General features: G+C 50.9%; 1 protein-coding gene across 1 annotated transcript in view; it reads left to right on the forward strand.

Moving 5' to 3' along the window:
* Positions 1–12,020, forward strand: part of Itga11 (integrin subunit alpha 11) — a 94,058-nt gene that overhangs the window by 38,576 nt on the left and 43,462 nt on the right. The window contains exon 3 of the mRNA XM_051197707.1: positions 9,902–10,002. Coding sequence (XP_051053664.1) covers positions 9,902–10,002 — 101 coding nt within the window. The remainder of the gene's footprint in view (positions 1–9,901; positions 10,003–12,020) is intronic.

Below are 12,020 nucleotides of genomic sequence, written 5' to 3' on the forward strand. Positions count from 1 at the left end.
CAGAGCTGACTGCAGAACAAAGAAACCAACATTTGGGTTTCTCAGTCAATCACCAGGGCAGACTTGCTAGAGGGGATGCCTGGGGCTTCTGCTTTTAACCATCCCAAGGAGAGTCTAAGGCCACTGATCCCTTCCTTGGTGAGAGGTCTGTAGTGTCAGAGACTGAGCTAACCTGGTAGGTACCCTTAGTGTCTGAATCCAAATATGTGACTAATGGTAGGAGTACAGGCCTCCTGAAAGCCCAAGGGGACAGCCCAATTAGGAGGAGAGTGGCACCTGTAGGCAGAGGACAGCTGTGAATGAGATCCAAGACAAAATCATAAGCTTAATTAAAACACCAGGAGTGTGGCTTGTTTTGTGACTTGGTTAGCTGTTCTTGAAAGTCGACATTATAGATGATGGTGTCATTTCACAAGATCTAAAGGGTGGGCGTGGCTGGATGTGTACAAGTGTTTAGACTAGAGTTCTTTGGACTTAAGAAGGGAGAAGGGATGGATGGAACTGTGAGTGAGGTAAGGTGAGAAGGGTCAGGAAGGACCGCCTCAGCTCTTTGGAAGGCAGGGATGTCTCAGTCTCCCTGGTTCATCCTGGCTCAGCCTTTACCAGGAGAAACACCTTAGAAGTCACACCAATTGGCACTTATTCCCTGACTAGGAAGTCTCTCCCCAAGGGCCTAGACCCCAAGTGACACTATTCATGTTGCAAGCCTATATATACCAGGGCCCACTGTTCACAGAGTGATTCTCAAATGGCCAAACAAGAGCCGTCCCTTGTTCCCCTGCCTAGTCCCCCTCCTTGTTCCCACTCCCCTCTGCTCAAGCTCACAGTACCCTGCACACAGGACCTGCTCCCTGGGTACTGCTCAGACCAAAGCCTATCCATGACCTTCATTTACAGATGAAGGCTGGAGGCCAGGAGAGGGAAGGAGATTCACCCGAGGCTGTTTAGCCCAAGTGGGATAGGCCAGCATTAACAGTAAGCACTCTGCCGAGCCCAGAAACAATAGCACATTTGTCCTGTAGCCTCCAAGCCCTTTCCCATTTCCCAGATCTGTGCGCTGGAGGAGAGTTCAAGACCCACCAGGGACACTGTAGTGCTCAGCCTCTGCCAGCTGTGTGGTTTGGGGGAGGTTTGACATTTGTGAGCATGCTTCCTTCCTTGTCTGGCCATCTCCCTGGCCAAGAACACCCTAAAAGGGGCTGTTGGAGTGCACTGTTCACTGGTCTTAACAGTGAGCACCTGCACAGAGGGCAGCAGGAACTTCAGAGGGTCTGGTCCCTCCTGACAACCAGACAGTAGTTGGGGAGCTGTTAGAGCTGCACACATCAAGACATTAGAGCTGCACGTCCCACTGAGAAACATCTGTCTAAACGGCCTCAGTGCTTAGGTTTCATTTCAAAGGAAAAGAGTTACTACAAAATGGAAAGGAAAAAAAAATTCTCCAAGTGTGGCTTGAACAAATAAGCCAGGGCTTATCAAGCCTTCTGGAAAGAGAAGGAACATGTGGCATTCAGCCTTTCTGTGGGGGAAAACGGGACCCAGGGCACACAAAGGATGCTCAGGGCAGGAGTCTGTGCAAAGCTCAGCCCAGGAGAGCTCAGCCAAGCTCATCAGGAAGCTTTATCCCAAGTAACTGAGAGGACTCAGCTTGGCACGACAGTGTGAGTGCCTCCTCCCCCTGTCCATCCATTCATTCAGTAGTCATCAAGCTTGGACTGCTCCAAGTGCCTTGACAGACTCTGGTTTAAAAGTGGATGGAAATCTCTGCTTCTTAGAAGAGAGGAGAGGAAAGACACACTAGAGGCGTGAGCAAAGCATCATGGGAATTAAGACAACTTTTGGCTGAGATATCACGAAAGGCTTCCTGAGGAAGGGGCATTGGGAGCGGATGAAATGGGGACAGTCAGAGGGCTTGGGGTGGGAGATGGCACACTCAGAGGAGACTGTGACATGATGAGCAATGGGCATGTGCCTGGGTGTGAGAGGGAGAGGTGCTGAGAGGCTGATGCCCTTCCCTTTCTGCTGTGACACAAAGCAAGCAGGCAGCAGGCAGCAGGCAGGGTCCTCATTTTCCCTTCCGCTGGGCTGAGAAGCTCCCTTCCAGCTGCCTTCCCTCACTCACTGCCTCTTCTGCTCTAAGTGCTTCTATGATCTTGGGAGAAAAACAAAATGGACATACAGAAGTAACTCCCAGGTGGGGAGCCAGACCCTTGAGGTCAGCAGAAGGGGAGGTTCTAAGGCCAGGCACCAAGATGCAAAGGCCACCTCCATAGCCAGCCCTCAGAGTGACATCCCATCTACCGGTGTCATGTCTACCCACATCACTGGGACATCAAAGCTCCTGCATTGATTAGTATTGGGAACAGCTTGTGCAATAGAAATAGAATAGAAACCTTCCTTGAGCATCCATCAGCAGATGTACTATCAATATGAAAATGTAGCAGTGGTTTACCACCATGAAGACCTGGGCTGGACCATATTCTCCATCCAGATCAGATGCTCCCCTCAAGGCTGAGAGACCACTAGCAAGGCAGCAAAGGAAGAGTTTGGCCTCAGCTAACACTTTCTCTGAACCCACTCTCCCTCCCTCTCCAATGGGCCTCCAGGGGCCACATATACCCTGTTCATACCCTGCAAATTGTTTAGCTACCAACTTCAGTAATATGGTACTTTATCAGAAAGATTCGGGGATAGTGGGTAGAAAAGGAAGACTTGGTAAAGTGCTCGACATGAGGGCCTGTTTGATCTGAGTCACTGTGAAGCATGTTTGTAATCTCAGTGCTGGGGAGGCAGAAACAGGTGGGTTCCCTAGCCAGCCAACTTAGCCTAATTGGCAAGCCCTAGGTCCCAGTGAGAGACCCTATCTCAAAAAATTAAGTGGATGGCTCCTGGAAGTTGACCTCCGACTTCTGTGCACACAGAGAAAGACCCAGAGAGGAGGCCCAGGCTCTCAGAGAATGTTGACGGGAGACATGGACTCTGGGTCCCTGTCCCCATCACTCTAAGACTTCTTACTCCACAGGAAAGAGACTATCCAGGAAGGGCTGGAGCAAGACCTAGGGCCTAATGGGATCACTGACATAAACTAATGTGGAAGGATGTCGGTATATAAGCCTGCAAGTGAATGGAGAGCCACATAGGTGAACCCTCCTCACATCCCTTACAGTCTGCAGGTGCTGACTGGGCTCAAAAGGAAGCCAGGGCCTTTCTGGTTTTGGTTCCCACAGAATCTGAGGTATGAACTCTGCTCAATAAACATGGACCCCTTTGTAATCTAAACAGAATAGAATCATTCTTTTACAAATAAATTAGCACTGTTCTGGCTTGATAAAGGAGGATTTGGGTTCAGGAGTGAAATGGCTTAGTAGGCACCAAGCCTGAGGACCTGAGTTCCATCCCTGGAGCCCACATGGTAGAAGAGAGAGCTGACTCCAAGCCATCTTTCAATCTCCACTTGCAGACTGTCTGTCAAGGCTGTTGGGCAATTAAAGACATCATCTTCAGGGTGATAAGGACAGCAAAGAAGTATGTAAAGAAAACAGCACACACTTGTAATCCATGCTGAGACCAGAGGATCACAAATTCCAGGTCAGCCTTTTCCTATATAATGATTCCACTTCAAAGGAATGGAGTGTGCCGGTTCATGCAAAGTACAAAGAGAAGGAGGAGGCGGACTGAGACAGTGGCAGGGAAGACGACCTTGGAGAAGACCCTAAATGATGGATGGCACACAGAGGCCAGCATCAGTGTAGCAGTAGTAAGCCTCAGAGGTTAGGGCAGATGAGGAAGGGGACCACAGACTTAGCCCTTTGCACCCAGAGAAGCCACCAGCTCTACTCTCCCATATAAGCATCCCACAGTTCTCAGATTCAAAGGCATATTAGCACCCCCAGCAGACTGGGGAAACACAGGAGCTGAGCCTCATCTCTAGTACCTGACTCTGTAGCTGTCTGGGCTTGGACCCAAGACACTTCATGTCCCAAAGAGTCCCTTAGGGGACTCATCCTACTTTGGGTCTAGGACCTATTTTGACAATCCAACTGAGTGGTCACTGCCTACTGTCCCGCCCATCTTTCAACCAGAGGCCTATTGAAGGCCTTCAATTTGGTTCATCAAAGACAAAGGCAGTCCAGCAGGAAGAATTCTTTTAGTTGGGCCACCCTATCACTCTTATCAGACCTTCACCAGACTGAAGAAGGCCCACCCATGCCCTAGAAGACAGTCTGCTCTACTTAATCTACAGATCTAATTGTTTACCATGTACTTTAGAACACCCTCACAGGAACACCTGGGTAGTGTTTGGCTCCCTGTGCCAGTCACACTGACACCTAACATTAACTCGCACAGTAGATCTGTTTGTCTAAGACACACACAGAGGATTCTGCTCTCTCATGAGAGTTTTCTAGAGTCTGGGAGAGTAAGGGAAGTGCCAGTAAAGAGTGAGCTCATTGATTTTCCCAGCTGCCAGGAGTTCAGGCTTTGCCAGGTGTCTGGGCCAAGGTGGGCACAACCCTGCTGCTGCTGCTGGCCTGACAAGAACCACAATGCTGACTGTGCTCTTCTGGCAGCCCAGGGTGGGCTTTACTGCACACACACACACATGCTCTCTCTCCCTCCCCCCTCTCTCTCTCTCTCTCTCTCTCTCTCTCTCTCTCTCTCTCTCTCTCACACACACACACACACACACACACACACGAGAGCCCTGCCCTGCGGCCCTGAGCCCCCATGCCACAGACGCTCTGCCTGCTGTGCTCAGCACTTCCCTGGCCCCATCTTGAACACATTAGCCACCGGGCTCACACTGGCTGGAGAAGATTACATTTTCCATGAAGGGGTTGGAGGGGGAAGTGCCTCACTGAAGGAGGACTCTCTCTTTCATTCGGTAGATTGGTGAGCCCCCGCACACACCATGCCTTTGTCTGATGTCAGAAAAGGAAAGTGAGGGCAAGAAAGGAAGAGGAAAGATGGCCAGGTGTGGTTTTTGAGGACCAAGGTAGTGGGGAAAAGACCAAACGATGAAGGAATGGGTCCAGAGGGGAGAGAAGCCATGGCCCTTGGAGAAATGGGTCCATTGGCTTTAAGGAGGGCAGCTCTGTTGCCACTCTGTTTGCAAAGTTTTCACAGTGGGGAAGGAACACTGAACCTGGAGTCCTGGCTCTCAAACTGCCCCTAGACAGCTTCCAGTGTGTACATCTGACTTCCATAACCAAAACCATGTGTCCGTACATTGCACACACATGACTCATTAAAATAGACTGGGTCGTTATTGGTTATTGGGGTTCCTGGGATATAAGGTGCAAGCATTGCTGAGAGCTACTACCATGGTCAGAGAGGGAACTGAGCCGACAGTCTACCCTATGTAAGCAGTTCCTACCAGCCCTGGGCTCAGGATCCCCTGCAGAGGCCAGCCCCTCTATCGGAATTTCTTGTCTGACTTCCTGGACACCCAATAGCCACTAGTGCTCACAGGCTCTGGCTTCCACCATCTGTGTGGGAGCTGAGCTGCTCACACCTGCCTTGGCAGATACAGGCAATAAAAGACCTGGCTGTGCTTAAAGCCTGGCCCCTGACCGCCAGCTTTCTACTTTCAACCCTCCTCCACTTGAGTGAGGCCCAGAGGTAGAACACTGGGTCCTCATACAACTTTGTCTCTGCTTGTAACTATACCAGTCTGTCCTTGCTCTGGGTTCTGGATGCCTCCTCCAAGACTGCAAGTTTTCCTCCAGTTCTTGTGCTCTTAACACCAATTCCAGGTACCTAAAAACATCTGGAGTGCAGGGTTCCCTCTCAAGAGGCTGTTGTAAGTAGGACATACATAAAGCAAGAGTTTCTGTTCTCCTGAGACTTGCTGGGGGACAGTTCCAGGTGTTCACTTAAACAACGAAAGAGGGCGAGTGAGATGGCCCAGTAGGTAAGAGTGCTTGCCACAAAGCCTGATAACCTTGGGACCTGCATGATAAAAAGAGAAAATCAACTCTACAAGCTGTCCTCTGACCTCCACACATGCACAATGGCATACAAATGTGCATGTGTGTGGGCACACACACACACAGAGAGAGAGAGAGAGAGAGAGAGAGAGAGAGAGAGAGAGAGAGAGAGAGCAATAATATTTTACAAGCAGAAATGTGGGAACAGGAATCTGCTCCTCATTGCCATGTGTCTCATGGCACAGTAATGTGGTGGAGTGTCTGCACATATGCATGTGTGCAGGTGTTCATGCATGTGAAAGCCAGAGGACAACCTCAACTTTGGCTCCTCAGCCACCATCCATCTTGTTTTCTTTAAGGCAGGGTCTCTAATTGTCCTGGAACTTACAGGATGGCTAGGATGGGCTGACCAGTGATCCTCAAGGATCCACCTGCCTGTCTCTGCCTCCAAACTCCTGAGGTTACAAACATACACTAGCATGCCTTTCTTTGTGATAGGGTGGGGTGTGCTTGAAAGTTTCTGGGGACCACAACCAGATGATCACAGCTTGCAAGGCAAGTGTTCTGACAAAGAAGCTACATCCACAGCCTGAACTAAATGGATGCAAAAATGAATCCCATGGAGTCTCCAGGGAGAGGCTATGAGGTGGGATGTCAGGAGGGAGGGTTACAGGCCACACACACACACACACACACATACACACACACACACACACACACACACACACACACACACACACACACACCCTGTGTCATGCTGGGAGCCAGGAGCCTAAGCTGTCCATAGGTAAATTTCTCACTTAACACAGCCCTACTTATAGGCAGCCACCAAGGGAAGGTGCTCCTATAGTCCTACAACTAAAACAATGGATGCCAGCTTCCCTCCAGGCCAAAACATTCCTGCCATCACTTTCCTAGGAAGAATGCTGGGAGCCCACAGCTGGTGACGCATAGCCCTCAGCCATGGAAGGCCCATGTTTGCCACAACCTTTTGGTTTCCCGTGCTGTCTGATGCCCATACCAGAAGGTATTAAGTATCCAGCCCAAAGGGCCCCTCAGGCTCTGAGGCTGCAAATAGCTATATAAAGCTAAGGCCACAGGGGGTGGCGGAATTGCCAGACCCCACGAGCAATTTGGCTGCCCCTGGTGATGACGTGGACCTTTCCCCAAAGCTTCAGCAGTTAGCCCCTCAAAACGAGCCTGAATCATTCCCAGCAAACCTCAACCCACCAGGCACACGTCATGCCCAGACTCTGGAGGGAGAGGAGGTAGGCCAGTCTCCCTCTCTGGCAGAAAGAGACATTTGGAGCTCCAGAGGAAGTATCCCACCAGCTCGCAATCCCAATCCTGCCACAAACTGAGAGCCCATCAGCTTCCCTCTCAGGGCCTCCATTTCTGCATCTGTTTATGGGGACAGTAAAGCCTGCCCTGCTCCCCCAGAGAGTGCCAGTAACTCCCAGAGAAATGAGTTCTAGGAGAATTGGAGATGGGACATAGGAGCCACTCTTGTTCTTCGAGAAAGCACAAAGCCAGATTTGTTCATGAGGACTTAATGGATTTGCTGCCATTTTGCTCCATCTTCGCCACTGCCAGGACACAGGACCAACTGCTAGTGGTGGCCACTCTTTATGCATAGTTAACCCAGATACAGTCCCTCTTCTGTGTCTCAGAGTCCCTTAGCATTGGTGAGACAGTGAGAGGCTGGCAATGCAGCAATGGTTAGCTCCATTTCACAGCCAGAAAGACAGAGGTCTGGCTGGTTAAATTTCTCTAGACCAAACAGTAAACTGGTAACAGGACCAGGATGGAGATGCAGCTCTGGGATTCTCAACTAAGTCCTCATCTACCTACCAGGACCCTCCAAGTGGCCCTGGGCCTCCGTGTCCTACTTGGAAGTGGTAAGTGCAATGAGGAGTGCACCCAGGGCAGGTTGGGAGTGAGTTCTAGAAGACAGAGGGAAGGGGTGTCCTAGAAGATGATGGTGGCAGTTCTAATCAAGAACACACTACAGCAGATCCCCCTTGACGTTTCAGTACTCATCTAAAAACCCTCACCCTCCTCCCTCTCTCTGAGAGAATGGAGCAGCATTGCCTAAGCAATCTGTCCCAGAATTAAGTAGCCAAAAGTTGTCTAGACAAAGAGATTTTATAGGCCCAATTAACCCCTGTCAGTCAGACACAGGCACACCTAATAAGGGGCTATACTTAGAGGCCGTCATTATCTGGTTCCCTGGGGAGAAACCATGACTCTTATTTCACAGAAATTTCCTTTCTAACGAAGCTCTGTCAAGCCTGGCATCCTTCTCTGTCCGCCTGAAGGTGGTCACTGCTGTCCTGTGCAGTCAGAGGCCCAGAGGCAGTGTGGTGGTCAGCTGCTGCATGAATGTGGTCAGGAGAGCTCCTGCCTGTCCCCTCTAGCCCACTCCTGTATATTCTGCAGATCTCGGGGTCTAGCAGCTTCACTATGATGAGCTGGTGTACCCATCCCATGACAACATACTATCCCCAGGAAGGGTTGAGGTGTGTGTGTGTGTGTGTGTGTGTGTGTGTGCGCGCGCGCGCACACGTGCGCACACTCCTATAAATGGGTACTTGAGTACTCATGCATATATGTAGAGGACCGAGATCAACCCTGGGACTTTGTCCAAGCACCATCTACATTGCTTTTTGGAGACCGTCTTTCCCTAGTCTGGAACTTGCTAATTAGACTAGCCTCCCCGGCCACTGAGCCTCTGATATCCATTCACCTCCATCACTCCATCCCAGTGCTAAGGTTACAGAAATACACTACAATGCTTGACCTTTTAAATGTAGGTTCGGGGAATCAAACCTGGGACCTCCTGCTTGCACAGTAATCTCTCAACCCACTGAGCCCTCTCCCCCAGCTCAGAAGCAACTGTTCTTAGCTTAATATTAGCTGTAAATCTTTGAGCAGGGAGTTGTTCAGATGCCCAAGGCCCAGAGGCACCAGGTGTACCAGAATGCCACATGCTGACAAGTGGACTGGTGGCCATCTAGGCTTCACCTCATCACAGGCTCCTGTGGCTAATAATACTGCCCCCTGGAGGCTCTCTGAGACACATAGATCAAGAATGCACAACTGGATGCCTTTAGAGCCATCACATCCAGGTAGAATTCACCACCCACAGGAGATGCTATCCTAACAGTCTGTATGTGTGTGTCCCCAACATCACAAGCTTCCCCTCTCTGCACTGTGTGTGGCTTACATGCATGTTTATGAGCAAGGTGTGCTCTTCCTGTGGGGTGGGAGGCTGCAGACACCCACAAAGGGGGTGGCTTCAGCAGCAGGAACAGGCTCTCCCACAGACATGGAGGCATGTCTGCCTCCCTCCTGGCTCTGGAGCAGACATTTTCCTTGATCCTTCGAGATGCCAGGGGCACCTTGTGGCTCCCAGATTGTAGCAATGGCATCTTGGATGGCCTAGCCTCCTTTTCTCCTTGTGTCTCTCTCTCCTCTGTGTGTCCCTCATAAAGCGCCTTCATTGGTCCTAGGGCCACCAGGACCATCCATTACTATCTCAAGCTGGAGCTTTGCCTTTTTTCCACCTGCAAAGGGACTTCACATAACAGCAGATAAGCACTGGCACAGGCAGACGACTTCCCTGGCCCCTCCTTCCTTCTGGCTGCCTTGATCACCTAAGTCAGATTTAATGGGCCTTGAGCAACAATCCTCACCCACACTGAGCAAGCCGAAGGACTTCCCCCATGAAATGGAACGGGACTCCTGAGACCCTGCAGCCACCATCACTCCCTCAGCTTCTCCCCTGCACAGCCCCTCCTATGGATGCTGCAAGTCTTCACCGCTGTATCCCCAGACCTGGCACTGGTCCCCCCAGCTTGGTACTGAAATCCCAGCTTCCCTCCTCAGGGAAGTCCTCCACCCTACCACTCCCAAGGCCAGCCTCTGAGGGAATGCCTCCCCAACCACTTGGCTCCTCCTCTTTCCCTTCACAGGTTGGTTGTGGGTGCCCCACTGGAAACCAATGGCCATCAGAAGACAGGAGATGTGTACAAGTGTCCAGTAACCCAGGGCAACTGCACCAAGCTCAACCTGGGTAAGCAGCCACTGGCCTCTTCTTGACAGCCATTCAGGCGTGTTCATAGTCACATGGTTCCTCTCAGCCCATGTTACATATAGCGCAGACTAACAACTGTCTACATTTACCTGTCACTTTCTAGCTGTCCTGTGAAGTGTATCACTATGCTCGCACTGCACATGAGGAAGCTAGGCTGAGGGGACAGCTCTGTCAATAAAGCACTTGCCTTGCAAGCATAAATACCTGAGTTCACACTCTAAACCCACAGTGACAGGGAGGCTGAGACTGGCATGTTCTCAGAGCTCACTCAATAGCTAGCCTAGCATATTTGGCAAGTTCGGGGCAGGAGAGAACCTGTCTCAAACAAAAATAAGCAGTGCCTGAGGGAAGACATCCAAGGCTGTGCTCTGACCTGACGTTCACATACACAGCGAAATAGGCAGACAGAGATCAAGAGATCTCCTGAGGCCTAAGAGATGAGGCATCTTTCGCTCACTTGCATAGCTCGACATTCTATGCAGGACACAGGCCTCCAGTGTCCCGCTCTGTAAATATTCCTAACTCGTCCACTGCCCATATGCTCGGGGTTTTCAGTTTCTGAAAAACAAATGTGTTCATGTTCCTGATCTTGAAACAGGAGTGTCAGCAGCTAGCTCTGTGTCTGTCTGTTGTCCGCAGCATGCACCGGGGGGGGGGGGGGGGGGAATAGACCTGGCCACACCATTTTGGCATTTCTGCTCACTCAATTCCCACCACACAGAGTGAGAGTGGACCATCCAACAGATGAGGAAGTGACAGAATGAGGAGGCAAGAGGACAAGCCCAGGACCACCTGGCTAGTAAGCAGTAGGCTAGGATTCCAAGCCACTCAGCATGACCACCCTGCAACTGCCATTCAGCTATGTGCCCAAATCGAGGCTTTTCCTCATGGAAGTACTCTCCAGCCTGTGTTAGTGCTGGGGAGATGCTGGATGCACACTCACACACACACACACACACACACACACACACACACACATACACACCATTCCACTAAACACTTCCATCTTGTCCTAAAGGGCGGGACAGATAGTGGTTGAGCCTGCTTTGCCCACAAAAGGGACAAAAATTCTACATGGGCCACAAAGCCACAATTCTAGGGCCTTTCCTGGAAGACTGGCCTTCCCGGACTTTTTGTCCTTCTCCAACAGGGTGCTCCTGTCCTAGAAACTCGTATGAGGATCCAAGGAGGAGATACCCAGCAGCTGGCCCGCTAGAGGAGAAGGCTCTAGTTCTAGAGATAAACAAATAAAGGAAAAGGCCAAGGTCCAAGAGAAATTCCAAAGAAGTTGAATCCCTGGGTCACCAGTTGTCTGTCACATGTTGCTGGAGGCTCCCAGGAACTACCTGGGTGAAGAATTCAAACCTCAGAACTTCTGGGGCCTGAGCTTCAGTGAGCACAGGAGAAGGGAGTCTGGTTGATGGCTTACGTGCTCCCATCATCCCCTCCCTGAAACACAGGCTACCAAAACAAGCCACAGAGAGCTTCCCTTCCCAGCTGTACCATTCCCAACGTGTGTACTTGGGATGCTTCCATGCATCTCTGCACCTCGGTTTTTTCAGGTGTAAAGAGGTGGGCTTGATGGCCCCTAGGATCTATTCTAGATCTGCTCTTCACTCTAAAGAGCATTGATTAGCCAGCTGGGAATGTGGCCCTCTCTGCAGTGCTTGCATAATGTGCACAAAGCCCTGGCTTCTACCTCCAGCACCTAACAACTGAGGCATTGCATCCGTAATCTTAGCCTTTGTGAGATAGAGGCAGAAGGACCAGAGGTGCAGGGCCATCCTGGCTACACAGTGATTTCTAGTTCAACCTGGCCTATATGATACCCTAGCCAAAACCCACAAGCACCTGAGAGAAGCAGGAGGGAAAAACGACCTGACAGATGCCCTGCCTCCACCCCAGGACAGCCAGTGCTGCAATATAGTTGTCATGGTCACCTCTGTTGTTCTGGCCCTGGCCTACCCCCAGCCCTACTAACCAGTGCTCTGGAAGCC

This window comes from Phodopus roborovskii, unplaced genomic scaffold (assembly GCF_943737965.1).
Source record: "Phodopus roborovskii unplaced genomic scaffold, PHOROB, whole genome shotgun sequence".
Lineage (NCBI taxonomy): Eukaryota > Metazoa > Chordata > Mammalia > Rodentia > Cricetidae > Phodopus > Phodopus roborovskii.